This window comes from Crocuta crocuta, unplaced genomic scaffold (genome assembly GCF_008692635.1).
Source record: "Crocuta crocuta isolate KB4526 unplaced genomic scaffold, BGI_CrCroc_1.0 scaffold152, whole genome shotgun sequence".
In the NCBI taxonomy this organism is placed as follows: Eukaryota; Metazoa; Chordata; class Mammalia; order Carnivora; family Hyaenidae; genus Crocuta; species Crocuta crocuta.
In genome coordinates, this window is record NW_027528798.1 from 4,375,713 (window position 1) to 4,394,085 (window position 18,373).

The 18,373-nt window shown below is 56.7% G+C and overlaps 3 protein-coding genes across 3 annotated transcripts in view; 1 reads left to right on the forward strand and 2 right to left on the reverse strand.

The window, feature by feature from the left end:
• The window catches only part of ZDHHC1 (zDHHC palmitoyltransferase 1), a 30,625-nt gene extending 25,368 nt beyond the window's left edge, over nucleotides 1-5,257 (reverse strand). The window contains exon 1 of the mRNA XM_077755589.1: nucleotides 5,109-5,257. The gene's annotated coding sequence lies outside the window, so the exon portion shown is untranslated. The remainder of the gene's footprint in view (nucleotides 1-5,108) is intronic.
• A 112-nt stretch (nucleotides 5,258-5,369) lies between these two features.
• HSD11B2 (hydroxysteroid 11-beta dehydrogenase 2) lies at nucleotides 5,370-10,713 on the forward strand. The gene is made up of 5 exons (XM_077755597.1): nucleotides 5,370-5,447; nucleotides 8,789-9,001; nucleotides 9,134-9,319; nucleotides 9,427-9,564; nucleotides 9,740-10,713. The coding sequence occupies exons 2-5, from the start codon at nucleotides 8,836-8,838 to the stop codon at nucleotides 10,153-10,155; spliced, it is 906 nt and encodes a 301-aa protein (XP_077611723.1). The 5' UTR covers nucleotides 5,370-5,447; nucleotides 8,789-8,835; the 3' UTR covers nucleotides 10,156-10,713.
• Nucleotides 10,714-11,367: 654 nt separating this feature from the next.
• ATP6V0D1 (ATPase H+ transporting V0 subunit d1) overlaps nucleotides 11,368-18,373 on the reverse strand; it is a 37,472-nt gene continuing 30,466 nt past the window's right edge. Inside the window, exons 3-8 of the mRNA XM_077755595.1 lie at nucleotides 17,464-17,642; nucleotides 15,711-15,790; nucleotides 12,263-12,340; nucleotides 11,959-12,135; nucleotides 11,772-11,849; nucleotides 11,368-11,670 (exon numbers count right to left, since the gene is read on the reverse strand). Coding sequence (XP_077611721.1) covers nucleotides 11,509-11,670; nucleotides 11,772-11,849; nucleotides 11,959-12,135; nucleotides 12,263-12,340; nucleotides 15,711-15,790; nucleotides 17,464-17,642 — 754 coding nt within the window. The 3' untranslated portion in view covers nucleotides 11,368-11,508. The remainder of the gene's footprint in view (nucleotides 11,671-11,771; nucleotides 11,850-11,958; nucleotides 12,136-12,262; nucleotides 12,341-15,710; nucleotides 15,791-17,463; nucleotides 17,643-18,373) is intronic.

Below are 18,373 nucleotides of genomic sequence, written 5' to 3' on the forward strand. Positions count from 1 at the left end.
AATCAGGGGTGATAGAAGCGGAGCTGTAAAGAAGCAAGTTTTGGAATTAGTGTTAACAACTTGCCTTAATTCTACTGTTCGGAGACATGTTTCTAATTCAAAAGCAAATAAAAAAAGGTTGTTAGTTTATCACCTGGGTATTGCCAAACCCCTAGGCTGAAGGCCAGGGGGGCAGTATAGCATCTGGATGGCTGTGTGACCTACCACATGTCATTTAACCTCTCTGAGTTTGTTTTCTTATGTATGGGAAGGGGATAATGATAGTACCTGCTTCACAGGGGTGATGAGAGCACAGTAAGTAAAATAAAGGACATGCAAACCAAACGCAAGGACTGGCATACAACAAACACACAGGACAGAGGATTATGAATAACTCAAAGCCACACTACAGGATCCAAGACAGCCGGTTTCACCTGGAGTCAGCCAAACTCTCCTGGCAAATGTTCTCAACTGGGGCTTGCCTTTCCTCTGGGGCTGGTCCAGAAAACCCTTCTGAGCACATTCTCTTAGTGTTTCCCAAACTTGAGGGCCCTATTCCCCAAATATCTGCCTTCAATCCTGGAGACACAAGAAAAGAAGTTCAGAGGGGCGCCTGGGTGGCTTAGTCGGTTAAGCGTCCGACTTTCACTTAGGTCATGATCTCGCGGTTCGTGGGTTCGAGCCCCGCGTCGGGCTCTGTGCTGACTGCCAGCTCAGAGCCTGGAGCCTGTTTCAGTCTGTGACTCCCTCTCTCTCTGACCCTCCCCTGCTCACGCTGTCTCTCCCTCTCTCTCCTAGAAATAAATAAAATATATATTTAAAAAAAGAAAAGAAAAGAAGTTCAGAGGAGGGTGCAAGACACTTTGGAAATACAAGTGATGCCGCCGGCTTCCCCTGCCTAACCATTCCTCCTCCCCGGTAACCAAAGAGCCTGATTTCCAGGGCTGCACAGCCTAGATAGGGTACCTCTGAAAACGGGGATTTCACTTCATGCCCAGGGCATGCAGAGGTGAATCAGCAATCTCCTGGGCTCCCATGCCACGTGAGCGATGTGCTGGAGACCACGAGCATCCAGCTGCCTCTGGGCTCAGCCTTTGCATGTTCAGGAGCATCTTGGGCCCAGTTTGCCCAAAACAGACCTCTGCTTCTGTCCTTTGTCTGGATGCAGCAATAGGACTCCCAGTTTCCACTCTTCCCCCATCCCCAAATCCATCTCCTGGCCAACTGGGACAGGGATCTCATTTGCTCAAGACCATTCCCAGCTCTCCTTTACCCTCAGGATGAACTGTAAGAGGCCGCATGTGGCAAACGTGGCCCTGCATTAGCACAGTTGTCAAGGTCCCAGACTTTGGGCTCAAGTATGCCCGAGTCTGAATCTAGGGGCTGGTCTAAGATTCAAACTCAAGTGTACCTGAGTTTAAGACCTTGAACAACTTTCTGTGTGTCTGGAAGTCTTAATTTCCTTGAATATAAAAGAATGATGATGATACCTACTACAAAGGGCTATTGTGAGGCCTCTGTACCCAACCCAGGGAGGCTAGTGCCTGGAATGAAGACTCAGGACGAGATAGGGAGGGAGTGGCTGCCAGAACTAGGGAAGATGATGACACCAGCTTTGGATAAACGCCAAGGGCAAGGAGCCTACAGGTGTTCAGGGGAGGCATCCAGGGGTAGCTGGACACATGGGCCTCAAGTCATGAGCAAGGACTTGGCCAGGAAGGAGCATAGGAGTCACCAGTATGTGAGTAGGAAGATGAACTCATGGGGCAGAGAGGGGGAGGATCTGATCATTAGGCCTCCGCAGCCAGAGGTTTATCCACAAGGAAGAGTAGCTCGAGAAGGAGACCAAGAAGGAGAGCCAGAGGGGTAGGAGGAGACCCAACAGCAGTGCTTTCATGGCTGCCAGAGGGAGAAAGGGCTTAGAGCAGTGAGGAGTGGCCAACAGGGCAGAGGCTTTGAGGAAGTCAAGTTAACTAAAGCAGAAATGTGTCTAAGGCTTTTGGGGACTAGGATGTCATCCGCTGGTGACCTCTGGCGAGGTCAGGAGGGGGAGCTGATGCAGAGTTAGAGTGTGGGGGGAGAGTGGAGATGGTGATTGTAGACAGTTTTAGAGAAATGTAGCTGAGAAGAGGGCAGCACAAGAACAGTGCTGGAGGAAAGTGGTACCAGACTGAGGTGGAAGAAGTTCTCCATTGTGGCTACCAGTGGGAGAGGCCCAAGGGACCCAGCACAGGTCTAGAACACAGTAGAAACTCAATAAAAGTTTGCTACTGGGGCCAGGTGGAGGTACTGGCCACTGGCAGGGAGGGGGCCCCTCTGCCCTTGTGCTGGGAGGATGGGTGGTGCAGTGCCAGGAGGGAGCAGTGCACAAGGCAGGGCCTCTTTGGGACTTTGCTGCCTCTGAGCTGCAATACCAGCGAGGAAGAGGCAACAATGGAGTCTTGGCTCCAGGAGCCACAGTGTGGTCAGGGGACAGAGGTGAACTCTTAGAGACTGCCACTTGGCACCTGGCACCAGCTTCTGTTCCTCCAGTCCTCCAATCAGCAGTCACCTTCACTCTATCCCCTTCAGAGCCGCGCCCTCCCAGAAAAGCCAGCAGATGGTGCCAGAGAGCTGCCAGACTCGGCTTGAGCCAACAGGAGCCAGCCTGCCAGCCACCCCAGTCCCCAACCCCTGACCCTCTAGCGCCTGGGGCAAGCTAAGTGTTTGGCTCACCAGGTTTCTGACCAAGGTGGGGAGAGGGGGGTGTCAGACTCAGGACTAAGGGAGACTATGGGCTAAGGGCTTAAGGGTGGCATGGCTCAGGGGCTCTGAACTGGTTGCCCTTCATTCCTCTGCCCCCGCCAGGCCCTACCTTATCTGCTGGGGCTCCTGCCCTCTGCCCCCCTTCCCTTCTCTTCCCCGGAGGCCCCTGCCAGCCCAGACTCCCGGTTCTGGCAGAGGCTGGTTCTCTGCCCCTGGGCAGGCACAAGCTGGCACTAGGCCTCAGACAGGGTTGGGCCAGCCCCTCCCAGTTGTGACTGCCTGAACCACCTTCTTTCTACTTCTAGAATGTCTCTGCCTGATGAGGGGTAAGGGTTCAGCTGATGAGAAGGCAGCAGGGTGCTGCACCATAGATCCTAGGAAGGAAGCCTGGCCTGGAAGTAGGATGCATTGGGGCGGGGTGGGTGGGCACATATAAAAATGTGGCAGATCATTCAGTTCCATAAGACCAAAGTCACACAAGACTGATGGGTCTGTTCAAGGTGACAGAGCATCACTGAAGATAAACTGGAAACACCATCTCCTCATCCCAGCTATCCTGTACTCCATACCCAAAGGCAATTCCCTATACCCCCTCTCAGCAAGTCTTTCTCTTCGTCATGGCCTTTTCAATGAGCCAGAATCCTTCATGCTTCCTTCCCAGGACAGTGTAGGATCCTGCTTCTCCGTCTCTATTCTCACCTTGCTGTCCCACTTCCGCTTCTACTTTCAATCTCTCTTTGGGCAAGTGCTGGTACTACCTGCATGGCCTTAACTTCGAAGATTGCCTGGGACCCCCACCTCATCTCCTCCTCTATACCCTGTCCCCAGCTCCAAAGGGAAGCCCTTAATAGGCTAAGGCTTGAGAAATCATAACCAGACTTTTAGTAGGATGCCAGAGGTGTGTGTGTGTGTGTGTGTGTGTGTGTGTGAGAGAGAGAGAGAGAGAGAGAGAGAGAGAAGGGGGGGTTGCTGTCCCATGAATCTGGGGTCTACAGATCGGGTCAGGAAGCCAGGCCAAGGATGTTGTGTCTCCCTGTGAGCCTGAGCCATAAATTCGGGGGAACAGGAGTCAGCACATTTTGGAAAAGGAATGTTTCCCTGAGTTTCCAAAGTATGACCCAGACTGAGGGAGAGTCACCAGAAGCATACACAACACACACAGATGTACTCACCTGCACATACAGGGTCATGGCACAGGACATGGACCCAAGTGTATACAAATACAGGCACAAACAGGCACACAAGGTCATGTACTCAAGGTAGGCACATACATCCTCTCCAGGCAAGTTCTGCCTCCTAGGGCCAGGGCTAGTCTGCCATCTGTGCTTATAAGAGGGCACAGAAGTGGCTCTGGGCAGTTGAGTCCTCCACCTAGAGCCTCTCCTTTTAAGTGGCCCCCAGCCCCATCCCTGAGAGCCCTGGCCAGAGCCTGAGCACCTAAGATAGAGAATGTGCACAGGTCTAGGGAAACGGGGAGGGGAGGTGTCCATGACCTCCCAGGACCTAGTGCAAGCCTAGATGAGGGAGGCACTGGGCAAGGTCCAGAGGCCCACAGGAAGCAGGGGCTCCTTCTGCCATGGGCTGCACTTACTGCCCTCAGAATAGGGCCTGGCAGCCAGGTGCTGGCACCAACTCCTAATGCCTGGCAGAGCCCTAGCACGGATGCCAAACACAGGGTGCCAGACACGGGGGTGGGCAGGATGGGGGGCCGCTGGGCCACACACAAACACAGATCTTCATACATACAGGCAGGGAAATGCACCCACATTCACAGCACTTATTTTATACCCTGGGGAATCATGGGAGTAGGGCAGGGATCACCTTGTCCTAGAGGCTGCCCTTACTGACTCCCGAGGTGTCCCCATTGGCCTGGCTCTATAAGTACCAGTTGGAGGGTGGGCTGGAGGTAATGCGAAGCCTAGACACTTTCTGTGAGCCCCAGCCCCGCCACACACACACACACACACACACGCACACACGCCTCCACTCCCACCCACGTACACTTGTGTGGCAGGAGGAGGTGGGCTTGGTGCATCCCCAAGAATGGGCCCTGAAGGTAACGGGGAAGGCGGGGCAGAGACTCCCAAGAACCCGGCAGTCTTGCTCCCTCCAGCCTCCGCAGCAAGCCGGTTTTGTGGCCGCGGGCAGCTTAGGTGTGAGCGCGCGTCAGGGCGTGTGTGTGCGCGAGGGACCTGCGGCCGCGCACGGCGTGGGTGTGCGGCGCGTGTGCCCGCGGCGGCTGCGGCGGCCGGGTAAGGGCGAGCTGTTTCCCTGCGGTGTTCCGGCAGGTCGAGAGGCCGTGGCGGTGCTGTTAGTGTGGGAAGCTGATGGAAGTTGTGCGTGTCGTCAGGTGTCCTGAGCAAGTGTGAGCTGGGTGTGCTCACCTGGGAGCGGCGGCTCAACTGCTCTCGGAGAGCGGGGGGTGGGGGTGGGCGCAGGAGTGAGCAGATGCAAGGCACGAAGGCTACACAGACTGGCCTGGTTCCCGGCACGGTCCGCGGCTAGGCGGCTCCCCCTCTAGCAGCAACTTCGAGACTTTGTTCCGGCTTCTTAGAAAGCAGATCTGGCCGCGGGGGGGCGGGGCGGAAGGGTGGGCACCTGCCGGGAGGAGGGTGAGGGGTGAGAAGTGAAGTAAAGCNTGGCCGCCGCCGGCTGGATCGCGTTGTCCCGCCTGGCGCGCTCTCCGCGCCTGCCCGTGGCCACTCGCGCGGTGCTCATCACCGGTGAGTGCGCGGAGCGCGGGGACTCCAGACTCGAGGGCGGGACCAGACACCCAGAGGGCTCCCCTTAAGCGGGCCAAGGCAAGGCGGGACGCCCAGCACAGGAATGGGAGTGTCGCTTTCCCCTGCGTGCCGGGAGCAAGCCAAGTAGGAAGCGCAAGGCACCTCAAGTCCGGGTTAACCTGCTGCTGTGGAGCGTTGGAGGGAAAGTGAGGCTGGGAGTGGGCAGGTGCGCAGGAACAACTGCTGGCTGAGAAAGATAGAACCTCCCGGACTTTGAGGTTTATGCTATGCCCCTCCCCAAGAAAGCAGTCTTTGGCAGGGGGCAGTGCTCTGAGGGACTTCAGAGGATGGTCACCCCTTGAACTCTGCCTAACATCTCCACGTGGGACGCCCCATCTCCTCTTCCCCGGGGCCAGAGGAAGGCGCTTAGATGGGGAGTTGGGGCACCCACCCCCCAGTTGGCTGGGATCCTTGGAGTCCAGAAAAGCTTGAGGTCACCATGAGGTGACCTCTTAGACCTCTTAGAATGTGGCTCCCACCCCCAAACTGCTGAGGTAGCCTTCCAGAGTCTGCAGCCAGCACACACCACCCCACATTCCTCCTGGTCTTCAGTGCCCAGGAAGGAGGTCGTGAAGAGCTGTACTCAGGTGCCTCTGGCCGCCTGGCAGAGTTCCCTTTGTCTGGAGCAGGGAATAAATCTGTCACCAGAAGGAGGGAAGGGGGGGAGGGCACTGAGGCCCAGCCGGAAGGGGGGAGGGGGAGAGAGGCCAGGGGGCACTGGCTCCATTGTATGAGTGGGGGGAGGGGCAGCCTAGTCTTTCCCCCAACCCCCATGGCTTTGGACAGGTTCTCAGAGCCCTGCCCTTGCAAAAATGGGCCTGGGCTGGAGGCAGCCACCCAAGTGGCTTCTTAGAGGTCTTGGTCCAGTAGAGGGCTCTGAATGATCAGATGGACCTGGGAGAACTTCCCGGAGGAGGCCATCCTTGAGCTGGGCCTCAAAGGATGAGTCAAGCAAGATAGGTGAAGTGTGGAAGGTGTTTTGGATCAAAGTGTGGATGTAGGACAAAGACTTGAGGCAACAATGAGAGTGGCCTGGGTAGGGGACAGTCAGTAACCAGTCTGGCTGCTGAGATGAGATGTGATGTGAGGCTGTTTCCTCAGAAGGGGCCTTGAATGCCAGGCAAGAAGGCTGACTGCTGAGGTGGGCTGGGGATACTGGTGGAACTAGGGCTTTGTTTCAGCAGGAGGGTGGAGTTAGAGCAGGGCTCAGGTTTGATGAGTGGGACCTGAGTTCAAGGTATACTGGAAAGTTTCAGGGGATTGAGGCAGGAAAGATACAGTGACCCTCTTGGTCTGAAGCAGGAACTAAGTTGTGAGCTCTGATCCCAGTGACCGGGCAGCTCCCCTTCTGCCTTAACAGAATGCAGGTAGTAGTGACTCAGTGGGCAGTCTCTCCTGAGAGCTCCCCTGAGGCCTTCATGCTGCTGCTGTTACTTCTCCTTGCCTTGAGCCAGAAAGTGAGGGAAGAGGAGGGATGCCTTTTGAGGCTTGGGCTCCCCCATATCTTGTTGTAAAGCCCTGCGATGGGGAAGGGGAAGAGTACTGCCCAACCCATTCCCAGTATCAGGAGTAGGCCAGCAAGCTTCCGGACATCCAAAAACTCTGTGGTTTCCTCTCTCACCACCTGATTGCAAGACAAATAGGTGACCAAGTCCTGCCTCACCTGCTAAGAACAGTGTCTTCAGCCTGCCAGATCTGCTACCCACCCCTTCCTGAGAACACTCCTGAGAATCACTGCCCAGGGCTGCTCCCAGAGCTCAGCCCTGGAGTCAGAGTTTGGGCTGAGTGGCTGGGTGCCACGCGTGCACATTTGTGCATGGATTGTGGCTGGGGGGGTCTCCTGGGAGTGAACCCCTGTGTGACTATGCAGGCAGTTTGGAGGCGTGTGTACAGGTGTCTGTGCGTGTGCAGATAAGTGAGAGGGTGTGCAAGGCATGGGTGACTGTTGGGACTGTAGAGCTGAGGTTCTGGGAGGCCTCGCTTTCCCAGTGAAGGGCCCTCCAGAGTAGGGAGCTTAGGCAAGTGGACACACATGTGCTCACTCGCCTCCCCCAGCCAGACTTGCCCTGGAAGGACATGTCAGCCCAAGGCTGTCTGCAGGCCCCCAGTCACACAAAGCGTAGTTCACAGCCCTGTCCCAGCTTTGTTCTCTGCCTCAGCAGAGGGGGCGGGGCGAGGTGGGGAGGGGCTGCGGAGCCTGTCCAGAAGTGAGCAGGACCACCAGGGAGGCAGGCTCCAGAGAGCCTCCTCTCTCACTGGTCTCCCCCTCCCCTTGCCGCCCGCCGGAGCCAGGATCTGGATGGGAACAATCAAGGAAGCAGGAGCTTATCAGACCCCCACTCTGGCTCTGCCCGGTGGTTCTACTCTCCACATACCAAACACAGGAAATTAAGTCTCCAAGAGTGGTAACTGACCTCGGGTCACACTTGTTGGGTGTGGGAAGGGATTCAAACGCAGGTCTGTTCTCTTCTCCATCCATCATCTTCCCAGTCCTGGGGGCAAGTGGTCAGGGACTCAGAGAATGCCCCACTGTTGCCACTGATTGGGATTCCAAGAGTGGGGGTCAGGAGTGAGGTAGAGATGAGCCTCCAGCTTGCCTGGAGCCTGGAACAATAGCAGAGCATTGGTGGGGAGGGGAGGTTGTGATGATGGGAGCAGAGGGCTTGGGGCTTCCTCCCAAGGGCTGTGGGGGCCTTGGAAAGGCTTTCAGCTGCAGAGTGATATTGTCAGTTTTGGAAAGATCCCTCTGGCTGCTTAGGTAGAGAATGGATTCAAGGGGGCAAGATGGGACAGGACTAAAGAGGGGGCTGCTTCCTACTCCAGGTAAGAGGAAGAAACCCAGGCAAGGGCAGCGAGGCTGAGCAGTAATACTGCACAGGCAAGCTTAGGCCTGATAGCAAAGCAGGCAGGACACCAGGGCTGGTACTGGGTTTCGGGCTGCCCTGCAGTAGAGTCCTGATCTTACTCTCTGCTGGCTGAATGACTTTAGGAAGCAACTTAGCATTACTAGGTCTCAGTGTCCTCATCTGTAAAGTGGGAATCATAAGCCATGCTTGGAATAGCTATGGGGAGTCAGGGAGGTGACAGCTGTGAGAGAGCCGGTACTTAGCCAGAGAGGCAAAGCCTACAGAGATGGACCTGGGATGGGAGGGAAGGCTGCTGGCTGCCGGAAGACTGGGTATCCAGGGGCCTGGATCCTGTACAGACCCTGATGATCCTAGAGTTGTCTCAGGCTGGACTGGGCCACAGTGGGAGTTCACTGGCTACCCTGCCCTGGCCAGGCTGTGACTCTGGGTTTGGCAAGGAGACTGCGAAGAAGCTAGATGCCATGGGCTTCACGGTGCTGGCCACTGTGTTGGACTTGGATGGTCCTGGTGCCCTAGAGCTGCGTGCCTGCTGTTCCCCTCGCCTAAGGCTGCTGCAGCTGGACCTGACCAAGCCAGCAGACATCAGCCGAGCGCTGGAGTTCACAAAGTCCCACACCACCAGCACAGGTCAGCGGGCTGAGCTCCACCCCAGGAGAGGGTGTGGTTGGGTGGGTGTGAAAGGGCAGGTATTGGAGGTTTGCTGCTGGGCAGACTCAACTCGAAGCTTCCTTTCTTTGTCCCCTTTCTCCATGCCCTCAGGCTTGTGGGGCCTGGTCAACAATGCAGGCCACAACAATGTAGTGGCCGATGTGGAGCTGTCTCCAGTGGCCACATTCCGCAGCTGCATGGAGGTGAATTTCTTTGGCACGCTTGAGCTAACCAAGGGTCTCTTGCCACTGCTGCGCCGTTCGAGGGGTCGCATCGTATCTGTGGGCAGCCCAGCAGGTGAGTGACTTTCCCCACTGGAGTAGAAAAGGTGCTGCTGCAGAGCAGGGAGGGTTGCTGGAGCCCCTGGCCTATGCTGAGCTGCCTTCCTCCCAATCTGTCCCCAGGAGACATGCCATACCCATGTCTGGCAGCCTATGGGACCTCCAAAGCGGCCATGGCGCTGCTCATGGACACATTCAGCTGTGAACTTCTGCCTTGGGGGGTCAAGGTCAGCGTCATCCAGCCTGGCTGCTTCAGGACAGGTGGGCATCAGGTTTGGGATGCAGCGTGTGGGTGTATTCTTATCTAAGGAATCAGGTCTAAGGAATGGGCCTGGCTCTGGCTGGAGGCAAGGATCAGTTTTGGGGTGGATTGACCTGAGTCTGGCTCTGGCTTCCCTAAGTGAACCCACCCTGACCTTGGCCACTCCTTTCCCAGAATCCGTGTTGAATGTGGGCCAGTGGGAGAAGCGTAAGCAGCTACTGCTGGCCAGCCTGCCCCGAGAGTTGCTCCAGGCCTACGGTGAGGACTACATCGAGCACTTACATGGGCAGTTCCTGCATTCACTGAGACTGGCGATGCCAGACCTCAGCCCGGTTGTAGATGCCATCATCGATGCACTGCTGGCAGCTCAGCCACGCCGCCGCTATTACCCAGGCCGTGGCCTGGGGCTCATGTACTTCATCCACTACTACCTGCCTGAGGGCCTGCGGCGCCGCTTCCTGCAGACCTTCTTCATCAATCACTGTCTGCCAAGAGCACTGCGCCCTGGCCAGCCCAGCTCTACCCCACCCCAGGATGCAGCCCTGGACCCAGACCCAAACCCAGGCTCTTCCCCCATGGCTGCCCAATGAGCAGCAGGCACAGTTGGCCAAGCTGCTCCAGCAGAGGAGGTCCCCTGAGCCCTTGGCCCTCCCCTAGGCATTGTGACCCCCAAGTCTGCCCTAGAGCCTGGCCTAAAGGACCCCAGCCCTACCCACCCAGTCAATGCCCCAGGCCAGGCCTGGTGAAGCTGAGGTTTCCTAGTGAAACTCCAGGCCTCTCTCCTGCTTCATGAGCCCACACAGACCCTCCTGGGCACAAGGCTCCACTTTGTAACTTGGAGAACCCAACTGGATGAGGAGTTTTGTGCAAGACTTAGCTGTAGCCTTTGACAGGATCCCACAGACAGTGCCTCTGCAAACTAAGGAGTCACTGGGTGGAGTGGGGACCAGCCTCAGGATTTTTTCAAGGCACCAGTGCCTCAGTGCTGCGATTCAAAAGGTAAATCCTGTTTCTTGACTGGCTCAAGAATTAGGGTCGCGACCACCCACCCCAAACCCCCCTAGCCACAGGGAGGCTCCATACCCTACCGGTCTGATTGCCACCTTTTAAATAAAGACAAGGTTTTATTTCTCCTACAATGGAGGAGATGTTGTGTTTGGAGGGGGTGTCTGTCTGGGTGCCAGTCTGTGGCTGTGTGACAGACTGGAAACTACCAAGGGAACCCCTGGTGGTCAGCATGGGCCAAGGCTCTGGGCACAGATTCTGTGGTTCACACCTTTTCCTGTTTGTTGACTGTGGGCAGGTCATTTATCCACAGGTTTAGATTTCAGCCTAGTGAAGGGGGGTAATGCCCCTGGACTAGGGTGTAGTGGGACTCATTGAGGCAAACAGGGAGGCCTGGGACCCACTAGGGCTAGCACCCAGTTCCACAACCCTGTGTGAGCCTCCAGTGACTTCTCCCTGAAGGCACAGGGAGAGGACCAGCGAAGGAGGTAGAAAGATTGGGGTCGGGGTGGCTTGACAAGTATGGCACCCAAAGGAGACAGACAGCCAAGCTTAGAGAGGGCAGTTTATTGTCTCAGAGGGCAGAGGGACAGGATAGTAGAGCTATTTCCCCTATGCCCCAAGGACACACACTCTATCTTTTCCCTGGGCCATGGCTCTGTGGGTGACCCACAGAAGGGAGAGGAGGCTCACAGTGCCCCAGGGGTTCTCAGGGCAGGACACAAAGTGACCACATGCTTCTCAGACATGTCAGTGGCTGTAAACATAGGGCTGAGGGGGCCTCCTTTTGCGGGGGNTCAGGCCCAAGAGCCATCTCAGGGAGGGTCAGGAAAACCGACAGCCACTAGGACAATGTGCTACTGGCATGTGAGCTGTGGGCTTGGTCACAGCACACGCAGACACACACACACACTTGTGGGGAGCCTGGGGCCAGGGCACTAGAAGATGGGGATGTAGTTGTCAATCTTGGCGCGATGGCGCTGGGCAATGCACTCTGCAATCCACACAATGTTGCGACATTCTTGTTCCTTGAGCTTCACAAAGGCGTAGAAAACACCAAAGTGGAACTGGTTCAGGAAGGCCAACTTGTTCAGTTTCACCTATAGACAGAGGCAGGCGTGGTGTGCAGGTGGCCGTGACGGTAGAGTCAGGCCTGGGCCACCAACCCCTCCCTATGACGGGCAGGTGAACAGCCCCTCACCTCATGCTCGAAGAATCGGTCCTCCAGGGTCTTGTCTCCGGGGTTGCTGCCTGCACCCTCAAAGAGGAGCTTATACTCCTGGCCCAGGAGAGGGATGGGAAACATGAGCTCAAGGGCACTGTGGGGCATGGGGTGGGGATGCAGATGCCAATATGCCCACCCATCGTCCTGTGGCCAGGGCACTCACCGGGTAGTAGTCGGCCACGTTCTTGACCTGCTCATAGTCATCAGCCCGAGCCAGCTGGGCCAGGCCTTCTGGGTACAGCCTCCCGCAGTGTGGAAAGAGCTTGGCACGGTCCTCCTTAGAGAGCTCTGTGCCGAAGGAGTTGATGGTGATGATGAAGGCTCGTCGGTCGGCTTCAAACTGTGGGGCCGGTGCACAGGCAAGGCGAAAGGGAAGGGGAAGGAGGCAGCAGCCAGTCAGCTGGCAGAACTTCCTCCAAGCCCAGGCTGCCAGGAACCGGTGGGCAGGCAGGTGGGCAGGCACTCACCTCCAGGATGGGGCACATGGCATCAGCTGTGGTCCCGCCCAGGAGGGTGCAGAACTTGTAGAAGGACTCCAGGTAGGCCTGTGCAGAGGATGGGGCTTGGTCAACCCAGGCAAGGAGCTGGGGGACTTGCCAAGCCTCCTCCTCAGAGTTCCCTCCTTCCCTCCCCAATGCCTTGCATGGTGAGTCCATACATCAAACCTGGACTGGCCAGGGCAACCCCCATGTTGGAACCTCAGTAACATCTGCAAATTCCGAACATTAATCGTTTGGCCTGCTGCCTCACTGCACCCAGGAGTGATAAGCAATTTCTGAGTGACTGACTGCTTCATGGTGCAGTGCCCCCTATGCACCTGTATGTTCTCATTCCACAGGGGACCAGGCTCAGAAAGGGGGTCTGTCTGCCCACAGCTTCTCTGCCTGCCTGTCCCTCAAACCTCCCCTCCTCAGCCTCAGAAAACTACATGTTGATGGGCTAGTGAAGGAAGGTTACTCCTGAGAGTTCACGGAGGTAGCCTGGACTGGGTGCCCCGGTCCCTCTTGGCACCCCACCTCATGAAACTCCTTCCATCCCCCAAGTATCTCCCAGGCATCACGAAGCAGGAAGCAAATGTCATCTCGGTTCCTGCTGAGGGATGGTTATTGCCTGCAAAGATGTCAGCCCTGCAGTGCAATGGCTGGACACATGGGCTTGGTGGGAATGAGTGCTTCCTGCCCAGGCAAACTGGGTCTGTTGGGCCTGAGGGAAAGACAGGACAGCCCAGCCCCCATTTCCTCCCAGCACTCACTCATAAAAGTGGCTAGGCACAGGCTTCCTTCCCCAAACCTCTCTGTATCAAGAGAGGGGGATGGTCTTGAGGCCCCTTTGGAGAACTCCCTTCCCTCGGATCCTCCTGAGTTCCTTCTGGTGGCATGCCTACAGGGACTCTGGCTCCATAGGCTGGAGATTATTCTTCAGAGTTGGGGGGTGAGGGCCAGGAGGCCTGGAAAGCTTTCAGTACCAAGGTCTGATCTCCAAGGTTCAGAGACCTTTCTACCCACCACAAGCTGACTTGGGCCACAGGCTTTGCTCCCCCAAGGAGGAGGTGAGATGAGACCCAGGAGTCCAGAAGCCCAGGCATAGCCTGGCCAGCAGCATCAGGCAAGCTGCGCTCAGGAGAAGGCCTGTGGTGACCACTGAGGTCACAGGAAACAAAAGTCTAGAGAAGTTCAGAGAGTAAAAAGCCTGGAAGGGGAAAGTGGACTCCAGCATAGTACATCCCCAGGAATCAGAGGGCTTGGGTGGTAGAAACAGCTGCCAATCCTACCATGGCTCAGTGGTAATTTAGTCCCTCTAGGACTGTCCCCAGCCACTTTCTTCCCCATGGCCAGGCCAAGTTCCCCGAGGTCTGCCCCAGTGGGGCCTGCAGTTCCAATCTGTGGTGAAGCCACCAGCCTTCACTGAGCTATACCAATCCCTGGAGAGACTGACCCCAGGGTCAGGGGAGATGATGGGGTTAGGCTCAAACTCTCTTCTGGAAGCTAGGGCAGTTCAAGAAACTGGCAAGACCCCAAAGGGTCAGGTACCAAGGTTACTTCCCCATCCCCACCCTTGCCCTGGAGCCAGCTAGTGCATGGCTGCTGTACCAGCTGCCTACAGTTCCTGCCTGCCAGGCGGATGAGGGTCCATCTAATCTCCCATCTGTGGCCACTGGGCTGGGACATTGCCTGTCGAGCGGGCAGTCTTGGCACGGTGCCCTCAGCCTTGGATCAGTGTTTACGGAACTGGTGTCCGGGCAGCCCTCGCCAGTGACTCCAGCTAGAACCAGTCAGGCCCGGTGAGGGTGTGGGTGAGGCTGGGGGGACAGCCGCACCCCTCACCCTGTCTCAGGGCAGGGAACCCGGCAGCAGGCCAGCTGGGCGGGTAGGAGCACTCAGATCGTGTGCGCACACACATTCTCGGCTGATTGCCTGGCCTGCCTCCCTGTTAGCGGGGCAGATGAGAGCACGTGTTTCGCAAACAGGCCAAGCCAGGTGTGATCCCAGTGCTGCTGGAGTACAGCAAGTGGCTTCAGGCAACCCACCCTGCTTCTCTGAGCCCTTAGTTTCCTTACCTTACCAAGTCAGATACTCATGTCCACCTAGCTCCTAGAGTGGTCCTCACGATTAAAGAAGTTGACAATCTTCCTACCTCTAGTCTCTCCCTTCTACTCCATGCTCCACACTGCAGCCAGAGGGGCCTTGCTGAGGATACTCTGCCCTGTTGCAAACCTTTATTGGCTGACCCTGCCCACAGGATACAGTTCAAACTCCAGCCTGGCACTCCAGGCCCTCGGTGACTTCATCCCGTGCCTGCCTCTTTTTCCAGACCTGTCTCCTGCTGTCTATCTAGAACCTGCACTTCCATGGCAAACCACCTGCCACCTGACCCATGCTCCATGCCTGCTTCTGCACGCGCTGTTCCCATGCCCACACCACTGCAACCTACAGGCAGGCTCCTCACCCACCCTCAGACCTCCCCTTGCACTCTGGTCCAGGTTCCTGGAGGGAGGCTGGAGGGCCTAGGCTCTCAGGCTGCGGCCGAGTGTCTGCCACCTAGCTCCAACCCAGGCGGGAGAAGACGCTCACCGTAAAGATCTAACCGACAGATGTTCTCAGGGTTAGGTGAGCAGGGTCCTTGGCCTAGGCTAACCTCAGCCCCCCTTCAGGGTGTGCCTGTTGCTGATCCATGTTCCTGGCTGCAGCCCATCAGGGGTCCTGGTACCACAGCTCAGTACCTCCCTATGCCCAGAGCCCATTCTGTCCCAAATGTCCTTCACTGGTCCCTGGCCAGCCCCTTCCTTGGCTCCCAGCCTTGCTCCTAAACTCTTTGGGCCAGGGTAGTGCTGACCCATGAATCCCAAGCTCACTCTGTCTCCAGGAGTCACCAACCTGTACCATAGCTTGGGGTGAAGCAGAGGGTGGGTAGGGGACGAGGATGCTCTGTGGAAGGGACATGGCACTGGCTCTAAGCCTGGGAACTTGAGAAGATGTGACAACCTGGCTACACCTGGCTGGGTCCCTCCCTCCATCATAACTGAGCACACCGTTGCCTCTGCTCAAATGCCTGTCCTTGCTGGCAAGAGTCTACGTGGGGTAAACCTGAAAGCTATGGCCTGGGTGGTGGCCCGTGACCCTTCTGGATGCAGGGGGGAGCGGCCATCCAGGAGCCAGCTCTGACAAGCCAAGCTGTGGGGCACCAGCCACTCCTGCTGATCTTATCAGGGCCTGCCGCAGGCACCATGAGATGGAGAACCTGTTCCATGCAGCCTGCACCCACCACGGGAGCCAGAAAGTGAGCGGAGAAGCCTATGGGATAGGAGCCTGGTGCAGCTGCGTCCTGTCCCAGCACCCCCACATAAACCATCGGCCCACCATACCGTAGCCCCACCCCTGCCCACAGGCCAGCCTCAACCCCTGATGAAGGCACTACCTTGTAGAGCGTGTTGCGGATGATCTCGATGTTCATCTCATCAAGGTCCTGCTCTGAGATGCAGTCCTGGAAAAAGGCCGCTGGGAAAGAAAGACGTGGGGGTGAGGGTGGGCGACTGGATTCAGCCTAGGCAAGAATCTGCTGCTGTTTAACCACCCCTGTAGGGCACAGAGGGCCCCTGTCACAAGGCCCAGCTGGCTGGGGGTTGGGAGGCCTCCCAAACCAGTCTGGGCAATTGCCTTGCAAGTGGCAGAAGCAATACTCTGGGCCATGTACACTGACCTGAACTTCTCCCGCATCCTTGCTCCTAAAACTGACTTATAAAGGAGGCGGCCGGCCATAATATGATCTAATCGCCTCTGGGGCAGACCCAAGCTCAGACCACGCCAAAGACAGGCTTGCATAAGAGGCCATGACATCCTCCTTTCTTGAGGGGCAGCTGTGGATTTGGGGCCTAATGCCCACATATCTGCAACCCCTAGGGGGGCCTGGGGCCCACATTTGGAAAACCAGCTTCCTTCTTTTTTCTTTTGTAAATGTTTTATTTATTTCTAGGAGAGAGAGAGAGAGAGACAGCGTGAGCAGGGGAGGGTCAGAGACAGAGGGAGTCACAGACTGAAACAGGCTCCAGGTTCTGAGCTGGCAGTCAGCACAGAGCCCGACGCGGGGCTCAAACCCACGAACCGTGAGATCATGACCTAAGTGAAAGTTGGATGCTTAACTGACTAAGCCATCCAGGCGCCCCAAACCAGCTTCCTTCTTAAGGAATGAGCTGGGTGGGCATGGACCAGGGCCCCAGAGGACTGAAAGTAGAGGCCACAACAGAATAGAGCTCCCTCTGCCTACAGGGACCCACCGACTCTCTGGTCTGTCTCTTCTTTAAAGATAGAGAAACTAGGGGAGGGGGGGAGCAAAAAATAAAATAAAATAAAATTAAATTAAATTAAATAATAAAATAAAATAAAATAAAATAAAAAAGATGGAGAGACTGAGAAACCAGAAATAGCCCCGACTAGCTCAGAGTTACTGGAAGAGTCTATGGCAGATAGGCCTAGCAGGTAGGGCTCAGGCCTCTTAGTACAGGAACAAGTACAGCTTAGAAATCAGTGTTTAACCCTGGAGGCTTCCTGGAGGTGGTGCTCTGGGGACAAGGATTGTGGCTATGAGGGCACTAGCTGGTGACAGCCTTAGTGCCTTCGCCCCAGCCTCCAAGACAGGCAGGAGCCAGCATTGCCTAGGTGGGGCCCTGCAGGAAGCTCCCGGTTCCCCTTCCTCTCTTGGCCTCTGACACGAACCCTGCATCCTGCCGGACACTGCCTGACCTGGCCCCTGGGACCTGCTCTGTGAAGGCAAGTAAAGCTATTTGCTTCCCTCCTCTGCCTCATAGGCAGCTAGCCACTCTGGCCCAGCCTAGGGCCGCAGTGTGTTCGAGTCCCAAGACTCTGAGAGACCTGGGCCTCTCCCCACTCCACGAGCTCAGCCTTTCTCTGCATTCTGAGAAATTGGCCAGTGTCACAAAGTTACATGGTCCGAGTCAGGCCCTGGGGGTAGCCTGCCTGGCCTAGCATAAGCAACAGGAAAGGAACTGAAGGTAGGGCAACAGACTGGAAGGGAAGTTAAGGGAAACATAAAGGTAAGCAGCAGGGAGCAAGCCTCCCCTTATGGCTCAGTATCACCTCCACCCCCAAAGGTCCACAAACCCCATCCCTGGAGGCGCTGCCCACCTCCTCCCCCCTCCACCTCAGTGGCTCACCCAGGGGCGTGTCCACCAGAATGGCATTGTAGAGCTCGGCAGGTGTCTGCGCAATGTTCACAGCCTCCATCTGCTCAAAGCTGCCTAGTGGGTGGCACTTGGGCACAAGCTCGGCGATAGATCTCTGGTGCAACGTGCCCGTGATAAGCAGGATTACATTGTCAATCATGTAGCTGTAACTGCGGGAGGCACACAACAGCAAGGAAGCCTATCAGGGAGGGGGGTTTCAAAGTCCTGACCCAGCACTGTGCCCCTGCCCCCACCCTACACAGGCCACCAGCCCCTCAACAATGAGTGCCACCTCGATGGTACTGCTCACCAGCACCACTGGCTCACCTCCCTGCCCGGCTGCACCCCTACTCCAGCACCAGGACTCTGAGACATACACGGCCCCTCCCTTGGGAGTGTAGCACAGATTCACGCCCCTCGAGTGTTTGGGAAGAGGTAACTACCCCACGGTGTGAACACAGTTCTGGCAGGGAACACGGAGGGAGGTGCAAGGGCAGCCTGGAGATGAAAGAACTGGGAGATGAAAGTGTGTTCTGGGAAGAGGGAACAGTGTGTGCAAAGGCCTGGAGGCATTCACCGAGCGCCTGCTGCATTCGAGGAACTGAGCACAGTTCAGGGTTGGCAGAGGGGAGGGAACCAGGGTAGTGCTCCTAGCTTGCTGGAGCCTGGACGCTAGTGCTGCAGGCCCGGCTGGGGGTCCTGACTGCATTTTGAGCACTAGGGATCCATGAGCAGGGTGTAAGCAAGGAGTATCACAGTCCTGTTAGGGTTATTCTGGCTGCTGCGTGGGGGTGCCGGGAGGGGGAGACGGCAAGGGGAGGAAAGGCTGAGCAGTAGGGTGGGGAGAAGCCAGAGAAAAAGGGAAGGCCAGAGAGGAGCCAGCAGGCGGGCCTCTCTGGGG

Excerpts from the sequence above, each read along its gene's own strand:
- HSD11B2 (XM_077755597.1), top strand. The coding sequence starts at position 8,836 with ATGGGCTTCACGGTGCTGGCCACTGTGTTGGACTTGGATGGTCCTGGT. Across the intron at positions 9,320-9,426 it reads ATCTGTGGGCAGCCCAGCAG|GAGACATGCCATACCCATGT; the intron begins GTGAGTGACTTT and ends ATCTGTCCCCAG. Across the intron at positions 9,565-9,739 it reads GCCTGGCTGCTTCAGGACAG|AATCCGTGTTGAATGTGGGC; the intron begins GTGGGCATCAGG and ends CTCCTTTCCCAG.